The sequence below is a fragment of the Monomorium pharaonis genome, chromosome 11, assembly GCF_013373865.1.
Source record: "Monomorium pharaonis isolate MP-MQ-018 chromosome 11, ASM1337386v2, whole genome shotgun sequence".
NCBI lineage: Eukaryota > Metazoa > Arthropoda > Insecta > Hymenoptera > Formicidae > Monomorium > Monomorium pharaonis.
In genome coordinates this window covers 9,310,647-9,336,101 of record NC_050477.1, presented here as the reverse complement: position 1 = coordinate 9,336,101, position 25,455 = coordinate 9,310,647, and the positions used below count along the sequence as shown (strand labels likewise).

Here is a 25,455-nt window from a genome sequence, read left to right as displayed (position 1 = left end):
AAATGTACATTCCAGCTTATGTCGGATATATGGTGCTACATGATTAAATAATCTTTTAACTTATGCCTGTTGTTACGAAATCGACGTATTTACGTCACCTAGTGAGTAAATGAATCAGAATCAAGCTATGATATATCACGAGTTTATATCGATTATCGTTATATAGGAGCACGATTCGCTGATTACGTTTTCATATTACGTCATTATAGATGTTATTGCAATGGTGTACCTCTTACTTTCTTGATGATTACGTTTAAACTTATGTTTTTTTGTTTTTTTTTGCTGAAAAATAATTACATATAAGAAATAATATGAATGATAAAGGGATCACTCAATCTTTATAAGCATTTTATAAATCAAAGTGTTATTTTTTCAAAATTTTTAGGTATGTCTAATATAAATTCTTGAATCTTTTCTTTACAAAGAAATTTTGATTGCCTTTTGAATGGAGATATTTATAACTTTCATTGGTAGTCAGTGAGTATGCAAGATTGATACTTTACTTTAGTTAGCATGTTGGTATCGTTAAATTTTAAATGAACACTTAATTCGCTATTGTATAAAGTTTAATGGTTAGTATTGTACGGTAATCACTTTTGCAATAAAATGCAATTAAATCACGAACATTTGCCTTGCACCGAAGACATCGTTATCGTTTACGGGAGAGAATTGTGTCCGCTTTCGAAACGAGTGGAAATTTGTGAATACGGTGATGCGTGCTCGTTAATGGCGCAGGCTGTTGCATTTCATAACGGGACGCTAAGCCGCGGAACCGAGTTAGACTGGCTTCGTGTAGTCGCACGATTATACCGTAAATCACGCACGCGGGACGTAACGTCGCTCGCGGAAAATGGTGGCGCGGAAATGCGGATCGAGGAAACTGTCGCCAGTGGCTGAGACTCACCGAGTCAGGTGAGCAATCAAGTCATGACATTGAGCTATTCGTCGCGATGACTAACGGATTTGTATCTGTCTAGCTGATACAAGCATTGAAATATTGGGCGATTAATATCTATTATTACTAAAACGTTGATAAATTTTTTTCAACATATTATGATAAACGAACATACTAACGTCAGAGAATTTATTTGCATTTGGCCTTTAAAGTAATGTATTCTGGAAAAAAAAAGGAAGACTTGTTTACTTGATTACGTTCTCATCGATATTTATAATTTCTTCGAAAAATGTTTTAATCCTATTTTTGTTGAATTTTTGTTTTATTGATTCTCCCGGAGTATACAAATCTAAACAATTTAATATTACATATTTAATAGTACATGGCATTGAGAATAATATAATTAATAATAGAATTTATTCTTGATTAACATTAGTTTGAAAATTCATATACTGTATGTTATTATATTCATAATATGTACTTGATATCTAAGATATCATTTAATTTCTACTTTAGTGAAAAGTCACACGTAATAATTTAGAGTAACTACAGTATATACTTTGATAAGTAATGTTTCATGTATAGATTAAATAAAACTATTCAACATAATTTTTAAATAACTGATAGGCATGGAATAAATAAAAATTTAATGTAAAATAGAATTAGTGAAAAATACAGAATAGAGGATCATTTCTAAAAGTGATCATTGAGTTGCGTAATAATACGTCCTGCAATAGACTGTTGTAACTTCGGGTTTCAGGAACCCCATCTCAATACCAACTACGCTCCAGTATTTTCTCTCTGAACAAACACGCGTGTTGCATAACACTAGGAAGTGAAGGTGGCTCGTGCTGCAGTTGCGCAACAGATATTGTAGCATCAGGCGTATCTAATTTTTGCATTATATATGATCCTAAATTCTCTTTTTCGGATGCTGCATTTTCATTGTTTTATTTGTTGTTTATATCTCTAAAAGGGTATTTTTCTGTAATGATATTTCATCTTTAAAATTTGACATTTGCTGGACAAAAATTTTTACATCAAGCTTGATTTAATAGTATTTATCTCATTTTTTTTCTTATAACGCATATGTTTAATATTGTATAGATTACATTAAAAAACTTTATTTTTAATTTTTTGTAATTTTTTGAAATAATATTGGAACATGACATATTGCGCGCAAATCGCACGCCATTTAATTTTACAATTTTATTAAATATTATATATAATTCAACACATGGATCCTGTCTGAAATAATTATATATTTTTTATATGCAAAAATGAGATAAACTTATAAATATTCGTACACATGAATACTTCGGACTAAACAAAATTCTTCCAGGATTTTATTTTAAATAAATTATTTTTTTATGTCATTACTTTTAGACATTGTCCTCGCACATGTATATTATAGCATAAAAACCTAAAAGGAGTCATTAATTTTTACATAAATATTCATGCATACTTGTACAATATAAATAAGATGAAAATTTTCACTTAAACTTTAATATTCACTTATTAATTTTCTAAAAATATTTTAAATTCTAGATATTGTAACATTTCAAACTTTATCTTAATATATTAAAAAGAAAAAATGATTTTAAAAAATTAAAAAAAAATTGTTTAATTAAAAAAATTTTTAATTATATCTTATATTGTTGGCAACTTAACTAATTCTAATTGTGGTTAAAACATTTTTGTTATGTAATAGTTTTATTTAATCCATACATGAAACATTTTATTGCAACTTAACTTTAATTTTTACTTAAACTTTAATATTTAATTAATCTTCTGAATTATTCTTCTAAATTATTTTTCTTAATTATTTATCAAAATGTCACGACTATCAAACTGTGACAACATGCAGTATTAATCACGATACTTTGGATGGTCAATTGCCAAACTGACATTTATTCTAATAACCTAAAGTGAGCCAAGTAAGAAAATCAATTAGAATTGCAGAAAAGAGGCTTCATGTCTTTTTTAAGACTAGCTTCAGTATTTTTAAATCTGATTACATTCGCCTACATAAAAAAAGAAAACAATTCAACTTGGTGAATTAAAATCTCGAAACCTAAATTGATTTAAATTAGTTTAAATTAATAGATTTAACATGTAAATATTATTTAAAGTAATATAGAAAGATTAAAGGATTTTTTAAAGGGATTTGGTATTTTTAGAGGTGATCATCTTTCCATACGCTGGACATGCTGATAACTATTATCGCGTGTTTAGAACTTTCCATTAATAAAGCTCGAGTCTCCTTGCGGCTGCTATTCAACGATGGCGGATGGATTCACGTGTAACCATCCACCCACGCGAATACATTAAGTATATGCGACTGTTGTTAATTGCACGAGACAGGTTAGCGTGTGTGCACCCCGCGGGAAAATACCCGGCGTGCCGGCTCATTGTGCGTGCGAGCCGAGGCGTACATCTCGCTGGCGAGGAGAGGAGATAATGGTCGCGATGCCGCGCATTTTGCAATGCGTTCCGTTGATACAAAGGAAAGAAGTGTCTAATTTTTGGTAGGAGCGGAAACTGCTTTGCGACACACATTCCGTCATTCAATGAAGATTCGGGAAATCTTTTCACGAAAGCGTTCCCTGTTAGGAAACACGCTTTCACGCTCCGCACGTTTTGTCCTCTAAACCTTTCTCTATATTATCGAGGAGAATAATGAAATCTAAGGATAGGCCGATACGAGCGGGCAGATGTCCATGCGATATAATCGCATTTGGATATTGATTTCTTCGAGTTCTTATCGTCGCATCAACGAATAGTCGTGTTACTGATAGCTTTAGTGGCGGCTTAGATATCGGCGAGTAAGCAAGCAGAGATTACCAGAGAGCTCGTTGGTTCCGCTTGAGCGGGCAACTGGACACGAACATGGGCGGTAACCGTGGCGCACACGTAATTTTCGCAATAGCGTTCGTAACAATGAGCAGTGCGCGCGTTTGCCTGCTTGTCCACCCACTCGATGTAACCCCGGCCTTCATCTCACTCTCGCGGTTAATGTAGTAATATGCTAATAACGCGCGCGTCTCGCGTCAAATGAAATCGTGTGGGAAACGCGGCGCGTCGCAATGCCAACTCGAGATTTCCGAGCAGTTTAGTAGAACCTACTGTTTATTACATATTTCAGCCATTTGCGAAAGATTGGCATAAGATGAAGGCAACCTTTACGCAGAGTTTTATCTTTTGACAATGGTTCTTTATTATAATTGACAACAATAATGTCGGAATGTCTTATGTACCTAAGATGGTAATTGAGTAAAACATTTTCTTTTTTTATTAAAAACAAAATTGTAATTTATTAGACTTGATATGAAAAAAAGGAAACACATAAATTAAAATGTATTTTTTATTATTTTTATTTAGTTATTTTAATTAGAGAAAATTAAGAATTTTTTTTCTTATGCTGAGGAAAAAAAAAGTTAAAGCTATGATTGAAAAATAATTAGCTCAAAGTAATTAAAACTTTCTCTCTTAATTGATTATATATACAGATGTATCTCTTACATTTTCCTTTTCAAATAGCTTTTGCATTTCTCGAACGATGTTATAATACTAATTTAGTGAGCTTCTGACTTAATTGTATTATTGCTTTTTTTTCTATCGGATAGCATCTGTAATCGGTCTCTAATTGAATTATTGGCTTGCTTCTCTATTGGCAATTAAAACTTCGTGAGACAAAGTAACTTGATTTTGTAGATTTCTGTTGAGATCGAATGAGTTAATGGGAAAAGCGTTTTAGTCTCTATACGCGTTGGTCCGCCGGTATAAGCTCAACTCTCCGATTACTATCGATCCTCGATAGTTCAGCGAAGTCCTCATTAATGTTTCATGCAGGTCAGGACTTTATTAACTGGACTTTTGCATATTTTGTTTCAGGTGAGTGCAATGACCAACTACAATCGGGGCGCCGTCTGCCTGTGTGTAAGTGGAATCACAAATGAGTTTGTCTGAAAAAGGGCACACGTAGGAAAAACATGACATATATTTCATTTCATATATCTCTCATTTGCTCTATTTTTTGCTTTTAATAAATCATTTTTAATTATACAAATATCTAATTAATAGGTTCGCAAGAGTTTACTGCTAAAAATTACGTAAAAACTTTTTTCTGTATCACAATATGCAAATCACATACGTACATATCGCACAGAGATAAATTTTAATATTATTTATTTAATTTGTTACTTATTATTTTTTGTTCAAATTTTATTTAAAGCGCGAATTTTCAAATGTGTTTTGGGTCACGTGTTAGTTTCGAAACGCAGCAAATAATTTACGCATGTCTGTCTCAAGTCTCTGAGATGTTCTAACAAACAATTCAAGTAAATAATTTTCGACTCATTACCGAGTCAGTTCGTTACGTGGGTAGGATCACCGTTAGCTCGATTTCCGCGTGGCATTCCGTGCGTCTTGATCTCGGAAATTTTATAGAACTCACGAGTCGCGCCTACCAAACAGGGTTTCGTAACACGTAAATCCATCTGAAGGTAAAGCTATTGTAAACAACTCATGTCGAAGATCCTACTTGGAATCTCACAAGCAACTTACTTACGTCATTAACAGTGAAACACATTCGATATATTTTAATTTTTATTTGCATAACTTGTTTCTTTGTAACGTGTAACTTTCTTTTGGTTGACGAGACTGAATTCAAAGAAGACCGGATGTTATTTCGAATTAAATGTAGTTTATGGAATTTATTTCTAATATCTTCTAGTGCGATAATCGACGATAACCGCTGCTTATCTTGAATGCAGTAGAGTAAAGCGCTTTAATTTTGATCAGCATCGACCGTCGTTTTATAAGAAGCAAATAATTAAAATCATTCTCTCAGTCCTAGCGCATCGAGCCTTTCTCCGCCTTGCCTATAATATTAATGGACCTGTTCCATCTCTCTCTTTCTCTCTCTCTCTCTCTCTCTCTCTCTCTCTCTCATGCGCGCGCGCGTGACTTGTCTCACCGATACGTCCAGTTATCGTTCGCTCTCCACGAGGCACGACGTGTACCCTCGAAAGTCTCATTCTTGTTCCCACGCAAGAAAGAGGTTTCTACTAAAACTGGCACTAGAAGAAGGTAACAGGATCTACGCGATGTGTTACTTTTAAATCTCAAAATAACCTGGAAAATCGAACCGCGTAGTATTTTATATGCTTTTCAACGTTACGTTGTTATACACATAAAGTGTTACATATAAAACGTTTTGATTTGATTCTGAAAAGGATTGGCGCGTCTTAATATTTAAATGTTAGAAGTTTAATTTGTGTAAAATAGTTTTTCGGGATAAGAGGCTTATTTAAAACACTCGATTTCCTCTTTACGCAAGTAAGGCAACTTGCAACTGTTTTACTTGAAGCACCGATGAGATAATAGTAATTATGCCTGATTAATATTGCACGCTTGTTTTAAGTGTGCACGACATACCGTTTACTACGTTTAGCAGCTTGTGGAATTGCAATTCATACTAAATAACGAACATTGTGAATGACGATGGCATACGTGACGAGTTTCCGTGATTTTTCTTAACCGATACGTGCAATACATAGAAAAATATTGTGGCTGTTAATTTCCTTTTTCGTAATATTACGGCAGCCTATAATAATGCTATTTTATCGTCGCTTTCGTGGTATCAATTAGCATTTAAAGGACCAAAGTCATTATATCGCTTGTTAGCGGACTTATAATGCGAGCAAACAATTGATATGCATGATAGATTCTTAGAATTACAACAAACTTGATAAGATGCAATATATCTATGGCACAGCAATTATTTACAATACAAATCGTAAATATGTACTAAGCAAAATATGTACTAAAGCAAAAGTAACATTTTACGATAATGACACATAAACATTTTCATCTTAGAAAGTTTTTAAATTACTCCAAAGAGAACATATAAGTTTTTTTAGCAAGTCTTTAAAAAGATAAATTTGGAAGCTATTATTAGTTTTTTTAAATACTCAGAATTTACATTATAAAAGTACATATAATTAAATACAATCAAATATAAGAACATATTTTTAAATATTAGTTCCAAGTTTAATTAATAGTTATACCGCATAATAATTAAATAATTATTTAATTAAATTTAAATTAAAATAAACTGAAGACCAAATTATGATATTTTTTATCGTGTTTTTAGGTACTTAGAATTTATGCGGAGTTGTTTTTCAATTTTATGTTAGAGAATTTATACATGTTGGAATAATCGGAATTTTTCTTCGTGTAAGATTTTTATTGCCTTTTCTTATAAATTTAACGTAGATTTCGCCGGACATGCAGCAATAGGCACGATCGAGTTGACTCGCATTGTTCTGTCGCCTTTCTCCCGCGTTTGCGATAAATTTTGTAGCGCAGAAAGCACGCGTGGCATATTCCAAGGCTACGGCGTCATATTTCGCAAATCTGTCTTAAATTCTCACGCGCTTTTAAGGCGATCGACCTTACACCCGTTGTGTCCCCTTTCGCCTTCCGCCGGGCAAATATGTTTTTACGCGGTGAGCCATTCGTTTCTGAATTAGAGAACGATGAATTTATAAAGTAGTTTGTATACCTCTCTTTTTCGATGAACCGCGCAATTTATACGACCCGGATGTGCATGTTTGCAATCGTATATATAACAGCCGGAATATGGAGTGCATAATGATATAGAATGTCCCTGACCGATTTGAGTTAAAAAATTCTTTCCCTAATTAATTTATTAGTGGATTTAATTTTATAGAAATTTAATATGTGCAAGTTGAAAGAGACGAATACCAATATTTAATTTGATTAATCTTTAAAATATATATTTTTTAATTGCATTATTATTATAAGACGATATTGTTATAAGCAGTGTTAGATCAAAATTGAGTTAAAATAATTTTTATTTGCTTAAATAATAGTTTTTATATATTTTAATATTTTATATATTTTATATATTTTAATATATAAATTCTTTATATATTAAATATATAATGTATATTTTAAAATAAATTCTCATAGATCTCTGATACGATTTATTTGACTACAGAAATACTGTCAAAGTTATTACTTCTTTTTGTTCTTTCTTTTTTCTTATTTTTTAGCATTCCTCTTATTTTTTAAATTATTTAGCTATTTTTTAATTTTATTTGTTAACATTTGAATTTTTAAAACAGATTTTTCGAGTATACTTAAATAATTTTACGTTAAATTATTCTTTGTTGACTCGGCTTTCGTATTCTGAGATTGCTACGGTCGCGAGACAAGAATAAAAATCGCGTATATTACTTGATCCTTGCACCGACGTAATGACTGGTACGTGAGTATTGTTGCGTGAATATTGTTTCGAGTAAAACAGAATTTAGAATAACGCGATATTGTTGACGTCTCGCAAATTATACGAGATTTCTCAAAGTCTAAAAAAATCGAAAATATTGATTTCTTTATTATATATAATACTTATTTATTAATTTTGTCAAGAATTAATATTGATTTCACTAGACATTTTTGTTTATTTGATATTTTCGAAAGATGAGCTCGATTTTATCTGTGATATGTTTATTTATTCGGTTTCGTAAGGCTAAATTATATTTTTCAAGCATTGCATATTTAATTAAATGTACTTGAACAGTGCTATTTTTTGACGAATAAGAAGTTGTATTCTTTATTTATTGAATGAATGAAAATATCGATGCTGCGGGCTATTTTCATGCGATGTTAGGAAATTCCTGAAAAATGATGTTGCATCAAACAAACTCGCAGTTTCTAGTCACGCGATTTTGCATTCACCTCGAGACAAGCTGATGTACGTGCAGTTTTACGAGATATTTGGTGTCCCGAAATAACACCGAGAAACCTCCACTTCACGGACTCTTTGACCGATAATATATCTTCCGTATCCTGGCAATATATCTTATAAGATACGTTGTAATCTCTCGGTGTAACATGTCCGACATATGTTTAATTTAAACTCGCAATTTTTCGCGAAGGTTTTACTTTATGGATTAAACGTAAACTGTAAGCTGTACTCGTATTACGTTTAGATATGCCTCTTTAATTTCTGTTACCCTCCTAATGATAACTCAATGTCACTTTATTTCCTAGTTTATTAAACAAATTTCCGTATTTAGCTCAGGGACACTATGTATGTGGTATTGGTATCGGGAAGTCGAGTGTGCACGTGAATACGCGGTGCAATCACTCGCTCGATATAACCCTCGCCTTCTCTCTACGCTTGGTGAATTCCGTCGCACAGTATCGAGGCACTTGTATTCACGTGGAAAAATCGGTTGGAATCTGATCGGTTGGACGAGGCAAGCATGCGGGAATAAAAGGATTGGAAGCCGTTTTGCGCCACTCCTATTGACTTTTATCTTAATTTAACTTGGATGTTTTATTCGCTTTCTATAAATCATTGGTAAGGTTGTTTTGAAAACGTCTATATATTTTAATATGGTTTTACTCAAATATATTTTATTGTATATGTATATAGATTGAAATATATATAGATAGACATTAAACACAATATTGATTATGAAATTATGTTGAGAGCAGTATTTTTTAAAATTTCTAAACAAGTAGAAACGTTTTTACGTACAGGAAAATTATATAATCGTTATATAAATTTTAGGCTGACAGTAATGAAAATTGTTTTATTGATAGATGGTTATAGTTGCAGTGGTATTATTTCGATAAATTCATGGCTTTTGTTTATTTAATTTGTTGTCTACAAAAAATTCCCGTTAAATATAAAAGTATACTAAACTATTCTTTTATCGATATTACCTTCTTTATTTATATATAGATTTTTCCATTTAGATATATATTTTTTTCTTTATACGAAAAAATGTGAAATGTAATATATGAAACTAAAGTCTTAAAACTTCAGTAAACTCAATTTCTTGCAATAAAGCAAAAGTTTTTATAGAGTTTAGTCAAGTTTGTCTTACATAAAATGATTTCTGCCGTACAGCGCAAACTAATATTTGTTTAGTTTTTTACACTGCCACTGTTTTGATTTTTCAACCGCAAATGTATGCGCATACTTATTAATCAGATTTTAAAAGATGGTGATTAATAATACTAATAATTTTGCTAAAAGAATTATTAAATAGTAAAATGTTATTAACATTTCTTATTAACTTATGACATATATTGGTTTCTGCACAGAAGGCAAATGATATATAACGCATGCATATCTTAATTATCGAAAAAAAGAAGACATCAGTTTGACAACTACAAAGATAATTACACGATTTAATTATTCTTATAATTTATAGTTGAGAATGAGTCAGAGAATTAAAGAACGAAATGATGTCTTGAGACTTTATTACGAACACATCAGTTTTTTCTTTCGTATATATCTTCATTCACGGTCGATCTTTATATCCGTTATCCGTCTCAATTTAAATTATCAAAGTGAAAGATATATTAATCTAACGTGTCGTAAGTAAAGAGTTAATCCTGATACAGAAGAAATATCTGCGCACACGGAGATGCGGTTATTAATTATTATTCCGCGGCACGCAGCTGCTATTTCGGCATCTCGACGTCGGCGCGTATGTTTGAGAGAGTATGAAACCGGCATATCAAAGCTCGATGCGTGACGGAATTATGGATTAGGTGAGCGGCAATAAGTACCGCGCGGACGGCGTTAAAACGCGGATGTCCATGTTCGCGGCAGGATTTTTAGGTCAAGGCGACACGCTCTCGCGTCGAAACGGTATTCCCATATGCTGGAATCGAGAATAACGAGGTGCTCTCTTCGAGTATTGATTCCGCACTATACTCGCGAGGCGACGAGATTTAATCGATTCGGAGCGCTTGCTACGAGCAATGACACTTCGATACGGGGTGAAAATACGGAAGTCGCATCTCAATAGCTAGATCGATTATTTTCCCCTGCGTAACTTTCTTTTATATTAAAACTTTCAAAATGTAAAATATATATACGACGTAATATCGCACTGAATAGTGCCGCTATTTTTATTCGCGCCAATACACCACCATTTTCGTCATTTGCAATATTTCATTTTGCGCAAAAGCTGCCTAACTTTATGAAACTACCTCATATATCGTAACTGCTATAAAAATGGAATTTAATATTATGAAATAAAACGTAATATTGTACGATACTTCACGTTGAATCTCGGATAAATCTATTAAATGGCTTAGAATTGCTTGCTAATTTTCATTGTTAAGGATAATTGTCATTATTGGTTTCCACGAACACGAGCGATATGTTTTCCAATTTTACTGGTTACTCCGTAAGATTAACGATTACGGGTTAACGGGGCTATCCCGCTTATTTGTTCATAGCGAAAAGCATTCGCCGCGTTGCGCAATGAGCGCGTGCTTGCGCAACGCGACGCGCACGCACGGGGCATTTATATGTGCTCGTGCATTCACGCGCGTGTGAAATGCGCAAACACGCAGGATACTGCGATAGCCCTTGCCAACTGACACTCGGCTGTAGTTTTTCAACCAGTACGCAGCACAGCTTCTCGTTGAAAATGCACTAATATCTACCTCGATATTGCGTTAGCTCCGTTGCGAAGTTTCTCGTGAATTTCAAACTAATATCGACATATTCGAATGCATATGCAATATGATACTGGAAGTGGCATAGGGAATTAGTATAGGACATAAGATATCCTGCAATTACCAAAGATTAGGTTTTAACATCGTATATTTTGAAGATCATTTACACTAAAAAATTTTTTTTGCTGATATAGATTTCTTGATATCACAACCAAAATGCATCGTTAATTTTTGTATCTGCTAGAATTTTGGCTGTTACATATAAAATTTGAAAATTCTGCTTCTATCAGTTGGATTGATTAGATGTAATACATATACATATCATAGTATTTGCTAATTATTTATCTATCTGAGCTAATTTTTACACATATAATTTTTGTTGAAGTTGCAAGATCATTTTTCTTGAGTGTAGAATTAAAAATTTTAATATGAACGTATCGAAGTCGTGATACTCCTTGAGTTATAAGCGATTAAAGTTGGATAATACAGAATACAATTTGTGGGCTTCATAATTATATTTATACGTGTGTCAGTTAGGTTTCTCTCATTGATTTTCATGTATTAGATAATATTGATTTTTTGTCCTAATTTTGTCTAATACACAGATATTACAAACTTTAACAATCAACTGTATTAACTAAGTTAATAACTAACATTTATGCAAATTCTATTACTTAACTTTTTCTTTTAATGAAAATTTGTATAATTAATTACTTCACTTAAAAAAATTGTTAATGTTAAATTTAGATTAAAAAATTGATGTCTATTTTTATTTTAATCGGAAAATAAAAGTTAGAATTTATTACTTATTTGCTTGTGTACTAGATCTATCTTAAATATATGATTGCACCTCGTATTGCATTTAACGCTGAGGTTCAGTTCGTTTATTCCGTGAACCGAAAACACGCAGTGATGCATGAATCGTTATATCGAGTAACATAAAGAACAGATGACCGCAACCGTGTATAAATTAATAATTAATTTGAAATGCGGGAGATAGGATATTCGGTATATATGTTTACTTTACAGTGCGTTATAAAGAACTACGATGTATCGTGACTACGCATATTAATAATGAATCGGGAACACGAGGGATACAGAATTCGTACGTTTACAACGCATTAAATAGCCATGTTTCGACGAAACATTTGATGTTTGTTTTCAATGTTTGTGTTGTATAGCGCTTCGTTACGATACACACGGTCGCCGCTCTATCATTCACATAGTGAGACTCGCCGATGCGTGGTGTATTGTCCTCCGGGTTTGTTGCATTACCCTTTGAGACGCAACCGCGTGAAGTACTATGACGTCTGATACAATCATTCCTTACGCTTTGCGAACAGTGCGATAAAGTCTCACAATTAACGATACGTAAGTGTGCCGCGGCGACAGTCATTCCTTGTAAGTACTTTATATTCGATCGTTGAAAGTAGACTTTGAAATGATAAGGGACATGAGTTGGTTTTTTTTTCACTGTTCATATTTGGATGTACCTTGCGACACGCTTCGGGTTTCTCATCAGTTAAAATCTGCCAATTTTTAATTTTGAAAGCGTGGATCATCAATTTGAGTAATTTAATTAACAGAGAATCGGTGATAGATCGTTCGTTTTTCATTAATTGATATGAGAAATGAAGAGAGAAAATAGAATATGTGATAGAATGCATTTATTTCACAATCGTGTATTAAATATTTCGTAGTGACAATAAATTTACACACACACACACACACACACACACACACACACACACACGCGCGCGCGCGCGCGCGCGCGCGCATTGCAATATGCGATTTTTTTCAGAATAATTGATCTTTTGTCTTTAAATTGGAAACTTAAAAATTGATTGTCAATAAATTGATTAAATCGTTGTATTTACTTACTAAATATTAAGTATTGTTTGAGGCAACTATATATATTTTTTAAATAATACACCATATTTTTGTTCAAATAATAAGTATAATTTTGGAACGCACAGCATGTTGATTTATATACGCTGTCATTTTGCTATTAATTTAATCGTGATAAGTAATATCTCTCATAATTAATCTGTTTTTAATTAATCTTCGAGATACATTATTAAAATATCTATTTTACTACTATTCGATATTAATAATTTTCTTAAAAAGGATGTGCATAAAAGATAGAAATATAATGTCAAGTGTCATTACTCTCTGAATGTGCGCTTTTTAATGGAGAATCAGGGACATGACGAGGGCGGCATAGCGCCGTAAGACCGGTAACATTAACGGTAACCCTGATAATAATAAAGTAAAACACGGACTTTTCTTTTACCAAGCCAAAACGCTGCCGTCGGTTACCTCTCTCTCGTGATTTGTTACCGCAATTACACCTTAATATCCTTGTAAATTGATTAGAACATCGTGTTAATAATTTCACGTTAGCATCGCGTGCATAATTTCATTTAATGCTTAAATAATTGCGTGAAATCTGCGAATCATTATACTTAAAATCATACAGGTCAAGGCACATTTACAATAAGATTAAATTGCAGTTCTGTAACTTTGTTGAACATATATGTTGTGTCTATATTGGCAAGATATGTAATCAAAAATTGATTAATGTATATTATATATATTTGAAATTGGTAAATGCTCTTTCTCTCTCTCTCTTCTTTTTTCCATTATGTTTTTCTTAATTATTTTTTTAGGTTTTTACTATATTAATTTTTAAAAAATTACTTTTGTACTCTTTTACTCCTTAAATATTTGTTAGTTTTTTAAAAACATTTGAATTTTTTGCGAATTGAATGTTTTGATACATAATTGCACTTTTTTTCCATTATGTAAATGGAGTTGATTGATATTACAGTTTCAGCTTCGTGCATTAATAATTTAATTTGATCTCCTTTGATCTTCATTCATTCTTAATAAAATGCCATCAATTCTGATTGCAAGTATTGAACAGTAAAAATAGCGCAACTGTGGTGCAATCGATTGAAACCCTTAAAAATTTCGTATGTCTTTTTTTCTGTCGATATTTTGCGATGGGTATTATTGGTCGGTCGACCTATCTCGCGATCGAATTGGCGGACGTTGGTGAAAGATTACTGAGACCATAGTCATACACATATGTATTCGATTTCGATATCACGATGACGTTGCTAACTGTCATATCGAATTCACCAGGATGGATACGTGGATATCGATAATGGAGAGTACGTTTCAATTCGCTTTTCCATTACAGCACGGAACTTGAATACATCGTGGTCCATACTTCGTCTGCTCGCAATCAATCGCCGCGAGATTACTCTCAGCATCACTTTTACGCCGTTTATTCTCTCGATTTGTTGAACTTCGCTTGGTTTTGTAATAATGCAATTGACTGATTGTGTTATCATTTGCAATTAAGTTAATAAAACTATTAGATTTATTTGATATATTTAACTATATTTAGGTCAGTACAGCAACAATTAAATTAAATGCAATATTTTTAATTATGTTGAAACTTTAAAGTATATATATAATCAGTATGCATTAATACATGAATTTTATTTTATAATAGTAAAATAATATTTTTTTAAATTGAACTCAAAATGTCGAAAATTAGATTACTTTGATGGAATAAACTTAAAGAAGGCGTATATGTATAAAAAGTAGATTAATTTAAGGAAAACATTTAAATCTGTATCTTATGTTAGCTTGTTTTAATTTTACTTTTACAGTCATTTTTTAAATAATTACTATGAAAATTATAGTGTTAAATGTATTAACCCATATAGGGTTGAACATTAATGTTAAAAATACTGGTAGAATCTATATTTAAATAGAATTTGTGCATCACAATTTCTTTGAAATCTAATTTTATCGGAATACGTGTTTCATTTACATTTACGTATTTCATTTACATATCGCATATGACAGATATTAATTCATATTATGCGTTTTTATAGAATATTATCGCTGTAATTTTTATTTCTTGCGTTAAATCGAGATTAGCAAAGTAAGGATATTTGCTGGAAAAAGTTCAAGTACAAAGTACAAATTATTCTCGATTAAAAGACTAGAGGATACACATTATCTGATAAATATTTTTCTTATTATGTTTTTATTCAATTAGCATACAGTTATAATGATGAACTTTTTCTATTTATTGAGGTTATGCTGCTGGTTATTCTTATATTTACTGTTATTTTACTCGATATCGTATTTTTGTCTTTGAAATTCTTAGAATCAGAAAGTGATGTTTCTCAGTTTATCGAACTAGGTTACTTCCATTATCGTTCCAATTTTGTTCAGATATAAATCCATTTTTGATCACAAATTTTTCGATGAATTTAGCATCGCCGTCTTTAGCATAAATTTTATATCAAACCCAGAAAACTTTCGAATTTTCAAAAATTCTTTTCTGTATGAATTTTTATGAGAAAAGTTTTTTGTATATATTTATGTTACACAAATTATTCTTATTTTTAAATCTTATTTTATTTAAAATTTGTAAAATTTTTAATATTTTTCTGTTGTATCGCATCGTATATTTCCATTATTAAAGAATAAATCAAGTTTTCGTTTAAAATGAAGTTTAAACAGTAAAAGACATAGAAAAATAGCGGAATAAGACTTTTAATTTTTTATTTAATTTTAACAGGTTTTTTTAAAGATTTTTTTCTCTATTTTTTTTTAATTTTATCCTGTACAATATTTAACCTTTTATAAAATATTGGTGAAGTGGATCTTCTCATCTTAGAATTCCATCCGAAGTCAAACACGATAGTTTTGAAATACTGTCGACATGATGTAACTTTTCGCATGGTATATCATTATCTCGGTCAAGGAAACGTCCAAGTAGTCAGGACATCGAGTTTATTAGCGCAGTAAAAAACGGACCGAATTTTCACGTTTCGTCGTAAGCCGTTTGAAATGGCGTCCGTCGTCGTATTCGGCACGATGCCAACCTTGATTCCGCAGGACCAGCGTGCTAACCAGGATGGTGGTGCGTGTCCTGGCTGTCAAAGTAGGCCATCGGGTCGACAATCTCGACCCGCTATCATACTTATTTCACGAGCGTGTTTCGCGCACGTGTGTTACGGGATTATTGTTATTACCTCGCGCCCGTGAGTGCACAGTTCTCGCGCAATAAAAGGTTTGCAGCCTGTCGAAATCGGTCGTCCAACTTGTGCACACAAGGTGCCCTGTGTATCCGAGCCCCTTTCATCCTTCGTTACAGTATTGCGAGAGGAGCCTTCTACATGAAAATGGACAACAAAGTCTTATTCTTTTTCTTATTCTTATTTCTCATTCATCTCATTCAAGGCTTTTAATTTTAATATGTGTATTTCATAAGTTTCATGTGTTGGTGATATTTCAAGCCAAATGTTAAAACAATTTTTGACAAACGAGATCGGTCATTATTAGAAACTGCTATATTTTAAATGGAATGATGAAGTTATAGATGAAAAAAGCGTCAGGAGACACACTTTGTGTCGCAGATGATTTTGTTGTACAGACATAACGGTTTTATTGAGTCGTATAAAATTCGTTCAACTTTGTAGTTAACGAAGTGCTTTAACGATTTTATTACCTACTTTCGAAAATATATAATATCGGAAACACGCCTTTAACGAGGAATACGTCTCTCTTTTTTCGTCCTGCTAACGTTTGCTTCGATAAAACCGTCATCAGCGATTTATTTTTATTTGTATTCTTGTCGGCGTCTATTAATCACTTTATTTTATGACATCGTTAACGTCTGGAATTCCAAGACATTTTTGGGGGACATTCGTATATAGTTTAGTCAAGAATATACCCAAGAAAGAAGTTTATCTTTCCTTATAAATCGAAGTTTATTGAAATTTTAACGATTTATTTATTACACTGACACATTTCTTTAAAGATGTTGTGTCGTGATATATATTTAAAAAATTATAAAATATTCTGTTCTTTTTATTCAAGAGAATTAAAAAGATTTAATACAAACGTGGTCGTCTACAATTCATGAAACGTCGACGGTAATATATAGGTATATATAGGTATTTTTACGAACTTGCAGACTTTCGCGAAGAAAAATAAACGCGCGCTTTCTTGAACGGTGCAAGGCATATAAATCATGTGATAGAAACATATTCAAAATAGATTTTGTACACCTTTAATGCAAAAGTAAGTAGTAATAATTCTGTATGGATTTATGGGCGCATTATTCTTCTAGACTAAAATAAAATTATTAATTTATTAATAATATTATATTTCGTTCGACATCTCTTTATTATGACGTTTCCTTCCTGATGAAGCTCCGCAAAACTTCCATCGAAATTGGCGATGTTTCGGTGAATAATTAATGACGCCGACCATTCGTGCGGCCGTAACGATCGCACTTAGCGTAATTACACGTCCTACACCGTCATTACTTGGTTTTCGTCAATTTCATAGTTCGAGACTGACCTCGAGAGTGCCGTGGGGTTCGTCGACTTTCGAGAGGGATAAATGCGCCGCAGCCGTACATTCGTCATTGTGGGCGGCAATGCCGCTTGCGTCATAAACCTCTCCGGATATCGCGGAGATGCGAGTGCGCGGCCAGAACCACTTCGCGAAACCACATTTAGCACCTTCCTATGTAATGGGTTCGTTCTTAGCGGTTCTTAAGTGCAGCGGTTAATCTCGCACGGCTAACTCTCTTCGGTTATATATCGGCGCCGACTTCTAATCCGTCCTTGTTATCGCGCTACAATTTACAAAAAGGAAAAAAAGCGCAATTGCGTCATGAATTTACAGCCGCATGTAGTGAAACACAAGACTCGCATAACTTTTGCCGGAGCAAACGACAAAAATGACATACATAACAACGATTCAGTGACTCAACGCGGAATAATTAATGTCATTAAACGATTAAATTGCTTAAAAAATCCATAAATGGGAGAAAACGAGAAATTGAGGGCATTATGTGATGATATACACAATACTTTGGTTTTCTAACGACGAAGAAAATTAATGTCACAGATAAGTTTTTTATATGTAGGTTAATAGTAATTCTTTTACTCTCTATCTAGATAAACTTTAAGTGACACCTACTTTAATAGCATTTATTTAAATTATATATCTTTATTTTTTTTAATCAATTTAGTACGAATTAAACTTTCTTTGAAAGAGAGAGAGAGAGAGAGAGAGAGAGAGAGAGAGAGAGAGAGAAACGAACAAAATTTTTCAAGATATCGGAAATGTTTGCTTTACCTTCAGCAATTATTACTGTATTTCAAGAATTTTCTCACAGTGTAGATACAATCACTAGATTGGTACGTCTGGCAAAAGGAAGATGAGGAAAAAGAGGAGAGAGAGAGAGAGAGAGAGAGAGAGAGAGAAAGAGATGCACTAGAGGTATTCATCGATCATTCCTAATTCTCGACAGTTAGGCTACTTGAAGCAAGGTACATGATTATACTGTACATGGGAACACGCGGATACAAATTTAGTGAAATTACGGCTAAGTACCGGTGAAAGTTTCCCTAGCGTGAATCTTCACGTGAGAAACATTTTGTGGAATGTAGTCTTTGAAAAAATATTGCAATCGCCAAATTTATTATATAATGTACTTGTGAAAAGAACTATCTATGAAAAGAAATACAATGAGATAATCATATTGAAATAATCTTTTTATAGAACATTTTATTTAAAAGTTTAATAATTTTGTTAATTTTTATAAATTTGTGAGAAATTTGAATCATACAGTAATATATATATTATCATTCTGTCCATTAATTAGAATATTGCGGTACTTTATTTATATTTATTTTGCGAAAATTAATTTAATAACAAAAATAACTTTAAAAAAGATTGTTTATATAAATTATAGTAGTTGAGCATTTATAATAAATACAGATATATTTGATAATCGAAGAGAAGTATATATGCGTTCGCTTTTACGTGTCATTTTTATCTCAGTGATCGCATTTACAGCATGTAGCTTTTTTTCTTTCACGTGTTTGCGCATATATTCAATCTCGTAGATAACGCGAGTAGAGAGTTTATCTTATCGTTTCAAAGACAGCGGTTTATTTTCCCGCAGATTTGATCGAAGCAATGCCTTTTTCCGCAATGTGTAATTTAAGTTACAACGCTGTTTATTTCATCGATCACGTATCACGTTTGATTTTCAGTTGTGTATTTTTTTGTGCATTTTTTCTCGGCCCGAATAAATCAACAAGTTTTGGTGCATACCTCCCTGTTCCCCTCCAACCCTCTCCCCCCCCTCTTTCTCTTTTTTTTCTTTTTTTCTTGTTTTAAATACCCGTGAGCTTGCACTTTTTTCCGAAACCGCCAAATATTTTTATTTCATATATTCTCTCCACGATTCTCTTCTAGCTGTTTGCTTTATCAGCTTTACTATTACATACACTTCTATTTCTTTTTTTTTATTTAAAGTAAAAATTACACTATTTTAATTAGAACTTGAAAAAAAGAGTAATAGAAAGAGATAAATAGAAAGAGAATTGTATAATTTAAAAAACACAATTTAAAGAAACTATGTAGTAATTACTAAACAAATCTAGTAATTACTTCTACTACAAGGTCTTTAATTCATCTTTAGATATTAGCTTTCTGCATTTTAGAGCGTACTTCGTTTTAACAGTAAATAGATATTATAGAAAACATAAAAATTTAAAAAATTAAGAAATATGTTAGATTGTCGAGTGTATCTAGGCAAAAAGACTAGCTCAGCAATTACAAATTATAAAAATCATAAAAGTGATAACGGACCCGTATTGTTTATGGAATTTTTTATAATCTGCGTTTTATTATCCGTAGATTACAGATAGCTAAAAAGTACGAGTCCTAGATGCGTGCGTCTAGTTTGCCTAGGCGTGAGATAGACCCTGAACAACGTGCGACCGTGTTATACCGAATCGGACAAGCATGGCTTGCCATTGAGAGCGCGGATATTGTTTCGCCGCCGTCGTGACGCCCGACGTGTGTCGGAGACGCCTCGTTTCCACGTCGCGCAAGGATATCGCGTGGGTGCCTGTCTCTTGGAGTTGGGTTACCGATTAGCCGCTCCAATTTTGCCAAACCGGCTGCGATCAAATGTGGCTGACGTGACGCATTAATCTTTTAATTATTATCTGCTGTCGTAATGTTAATTAATTATTTGCCGGGTGGGACAATAAAAATAATTCAGTACAAGGTTTTCTTTCGTATCCTGATCTACGATGGAATTTCGTATCACACATGGCTAGCTATATGCGGAAGAATTATAGTACTATACTGTTGTTAATGAGAATTATTTTTATAGCAATTTAATTGACAGCAGATTAATAGAAAAAGGGTTGACGCAATTGGTTTCAGACTCTGTTTAACGGAACTGCGACACTCGTAGCAATGTAAACACGATTGGAGAAATATGTTAACGGCGCAACTACTTTCCATTTCACTGGCTATTTATAAGTTTATTAGTCACAAAGTTACAAGTGCAACGAGCCACTTACCACTAAGCGCAGAGTTAACTCAATTCTCTGCGCCGGTCTACGTTACAGTTCACTCATGATGAGTCTCGCAAAGAAGGATGGAAGATCGTTAAAACGAAATTAGATATTGTTTGAATTTTACAAACGCCTCTAGGTACCCGTATTCTTCCGGGCTTCCTTTTATTTCATATTATTTGTTGCACATCTGTCTCTATTGATATTAAAACTTTATTACATAAAATAATGAAAGGAAAAGTAATATAATTTAATAAATTTTTTTTATAAAAAATAAAAGAAGAGTATATAGTTAAAATATTATAATATTAAATTGTATCGAAAAATAAACTTTCAGAATCATAATTTTTTTCAGAGAGTTTGAGCTTTTACTATCGAAATTATTTTCGCAATTTAGGTCGGTATAAAATGAGATTACTTTATCATAGCATAGTTTTATGGTGCTATAAAGAGCAAAATTAGAAGATTTTACGACTTTATTTTACATGTAATAGAAATACACTCTACAGTTATTTTGGTTTTACGCACCGTATCTAACGGTGCCGCAGTGCCTACATACTTCGCGTACAATAATTCAAATAATAGTGTCAAGAGTGCTACGAGTGAGATTTTCAATTCCCTCGAAGCCTTTTCACTCGACGTGCCGCGCGGCTGGAAGAAACTGGCGTGCTTCGTCTCGTCGCATTGTCTCGGGCACCGCGCGGTCGGAAGATAACGAGAACAATCGACATTTATTTGTGTCATCGGTCATAGTCGTCTCCTTCATATTACGTACAGTATGTCGGAGCACGTATCTTTTTGCCATTTACACGCACACAAGTTCAAGTGTTATCTTAGCATATTCTGTACACGCATGCCGAGACGCCTAATTTATATATTATTCGTACGTGCGTATCAAAGGTGTATAAATAAAATATGAAATTGAGCCGCTTGCTACTTATTAATTTTTATACGCGATATCAATGTTTTGTTGAGATATTTATTAATTTTTGTCTTGATATTTTTTTTACTTTATTAATTTTTTGACAATACTGTGCTCTCTCTCTCTCTCTCTCTCTCTAATAAAGTCCACTAGAAGAATTTGTTGAAGTTATTGATTATAATTTTTTACTCTCGGTACATCAATATTAAAATTTTTTTGTATATAATATATTTTTTATCTGAACCTGAAATCACGTTAAAATTTGAAATAAAATCTGCTGAAAGACGATTTGAAGTCGGTTAATTTGAAATTGTTCGCGATTCTTTAAATTTGCTATTGTAAATTGTTTCTATGCAATATGATCCGTATAAAAGTTTTTACATAAGTATAAAAGTTTATAAAACTAAAAATTATTTAAAATTAAGTTGGGAACGAAGTTTCTGCTTGTGAAACTTAAATTTTTCAAAATCATTACTTTGTTTACAGTTTAGTCCGTCTCTGATTGATAATTCAATGATTATTGATTCCACCATTTTCTTGTTATCCTTAGTAGTTAAGAGGAACGGCGATGGTTCTGGGACACCCTGCTTATGTGTAGGTGTACTACCCGTACTTTCATGCGAAGTACAGTTAGTCAACACACGCATGCAACTTTATATCGATGGCGTCACCGCGACCGTCGATTGGGGCCAAGCGAACTGAACTCATTGTCAGCCACGTCGCTGGCTCGCCCCTTTGCCACGCGGTTGCGAATTAATAAATGTTATTTTTTGCCCTCGACCGTCGTCAACAGCACGCTGGTAGGAAATGTTCCATCGAACATGATCCCTCGAGATGACGTGCATTATTGTTTTAACGATGATATTCATACATTTAGATTTCAGATATAATTATTTCTATAACACACATTATTTGGAGCAATGAAGCAATCTGCGCCGTAAATAATATATAATAAAAACAGTTCAGACATTTCGAATACCAGTACTATAATAGTTGGTGTTTTTGATGGAAATTACCATTTATTACGCAGATGTTGCTGTATTGCTGTATTTTTCGGTTAGCGGCTTTATTAAACTACAACTTTGAAAATGTTGCTTGTGCATTCACTTTAATGCACTTCGGCAAGGATAGCAATTTTGTGGTAGAAAAACGGTCCGCTCCGTTTGTCCGAGGGAAAAGTTAAGCGAGCGCGAGTTCATCCGAGTGGCCACCGTCGCATGTAGCACAAATTTCGTCTTGATGGTGCTCATTCCGGCACTCTGGCTTCCGGTTAACGATTCGACCGTGCGGTTGGCACCGTGCCAGGAAAAGCGTAGTGAATGTCCCGGTAATCTCGAAATCTTCTACCGCAACCTTGTTGCCCGAACTACAATACCCGCCGCGCGGAAGATGAAGATTATTCGAAAACAATGATACTGTATGTTATCAGATGCGAGTGCATCGTTGTCGGCAATCGCGTAAAGTAGAATACAATGTTCGGGACGTGATTGATCGATTTCCTCGTTAGAGTGCAAAAATATGTAAATTTTTAGAAGGAAAGATAACGCGAATTTCTGACTAGTTAATGATTTCACAAGACTAATACTTATACATTACGATAAAAAATGAGAAACAGCATCTGATCTTGCTTTTAATTGTTATCTATACATGATTATCTGGAAATCACTAAATTTTTATTTATTGATCTGACTAATAATAAAGTCTCCCGCGTGCTCTCGCGATAAGTTTAATTAATTATCTCGATATTCTACGTTAATTGAAAAAAGTGCGTAGGTTATATATTCAATCAAATTAAATTATATTTATATTACATAAAATTAAAATTAGCTTAAAATTGAATAAAATTGAATTCAAATAACGATGATATGTTTCGTGATTCGTCACACTTATCTCGTTTTTCGTAGAGAGTCGATTTGTGTTAGTGTGACACCGGTCACTTCCGTTTCTTATGAATTAATCAGTCTTAAATATGCGCGAATCATGTGCTTCCACACATGAAATCATGGACGCTGGCGTCCGTACACGCTCACGCACGTGCGTGTGTGCGACGCACCTGCGAACACGCACAATACACACACACACACACACACACGATTACTTACGTCCATTTTCTACTTGTACAGGCAAAGTCGTGCGTGGGCATAGAAGTCGTCCCCCGATCCTACCACACACTTCATTCGTATGCGCTAGTGTTAACCTCTCAGTCAGTCAGTTAGTCAGTCAGTCAGCTCGAGTATGCGCGACCGGTTCGTAACTTAGCTCGCGATACGCACGCACAAATCGTGCCGATTAATGTCGTGCCTCGATGTCGGTGTAATCTGAACTTAGGCTTCCGCGCAGTCTAGATAGGCGAAAGTAATCTCTATACTTACTTAGCAGGCGATTGATAGTCGGCATAAAGTGTACTTTCCCGTTCCTGTCGCTATGGGAATTGAATTCAACCAAAATTTATATTGATTCGTAGAAGAGTCGTGACGCCAAATACCAAAGTTTCTCAGCGCGGGTCTTGGATGAGTGATTTATGAACTTCGCGACGTAAATTCGTCGTGAAAGTTTCGAGTCCCGCCGGGGGCAGAATCTTCGAGCGGTTCTCCAACCTTTGAGATAATAGTGCATCCCGATAGAATAAGTGATATGAACTGAAATAGTTCCAACTCGAGCGCAACAGTGCTGCGGTTCGAAAAACGGCACGAAAGTTGTCCTGATTCTGTGTGTTAAGAATTTGGGTATGCTCTACTCAATGATGAAAATCCGAGAATTATTTAAATAAAAATTATAGAAGAAAATTTTATCAATATATCTCCAATATTCTATCGATTATTTCGACATTGTTTCTCCGAGTACACACGTAAGCCTTTCATGCTAGAGCGAGTGAAATTTGAATTGCGAATAAAACAATTTTTTATATACAACAATGAGATCTAAATTTCTAATTAAACGGCCTCTGTATTTGATATTGTTACGTAATATTTAATATTGTACAATATATGTTATAATAGATTTTATTAAGATGGATCAAGACAAAGTAAGCGAGCGCGAACAAACAATAAACAGCTTTGATCAGTGCAAACGATGTCGTGCTTATCGAAGCAAGTGTAGTCACTTATGTTTGCATTCATTTGGACTGGCTCTGTATGTAGCGCTTATAACGAAAAGTTGCGCAATAGAGTGATTATAAAGAATTGTTTTAATTTTACTAAATAGATTATTACTAAATAGTTTTTGTTGCGAATATAAGAAATTGTTTGCTATTAATATTAATATCTTAGAATAATTATTATATTATTGTAATAATTTTTATAAATTAGGGTAAATTTTAAGTAGAGCAGCAGATAACTAAATACAGTATATAATTATTAAGTTTAATTTAAGTAAGTTATTAGTAATATTTTTTACTAATAATTTACTGAAACCTAATAGTTACATGCTGTATTTAGATACTTGAATTATTATTAAAATACTCGAATTTGTGGCATCATGTTAAATAAAATGATTGAAGAATGAGGTATTTGATTTACAAAAATTTAGTTATTATTGCTTTATTTTGTCACAAATCTAAAAAATAATATTTAGAGATATTTTAAATACAAAATAGTTTATTATCACTAAAAATATCTTGTGAGTAATAGAATTTTTTTATTATATGTATTACATATATCTAAATTATATGCCTCGTATTTCATGTTAAATACACA

At 33.1% G+C, this 25,455-nt stretch overlaps 1 protein-coding gene across 6 annotated transcripts in view; it reads left to right on the top strand.

The window, feature by feature from the left end:
- Positions 1-25,455, top strand: part of LOC105836927 (serine/threonine-protein kinase tricornered) — a 133,802-nt gene that overhangs the window by 42,310 nt on the left and 66,037 nt on the right. For 2 of the 6 annotated variants that reach the window (XM_036293952.1, XM_036293948.1), the window contains one exon: positions 4,790-4,834. The exons of the other annotated variants lie outside the window; for them this stretch is intronic. In XM_036293952.1, the coding sequence (XP_036149845.1) occupies positions 4,790-4,834 (45 nt within the window). The remainder of the gene's footprint in view (positions 1-4,789; positions 4,835-25,455) is intronic. 6 annotated transcript variants of the gene reach the window in all.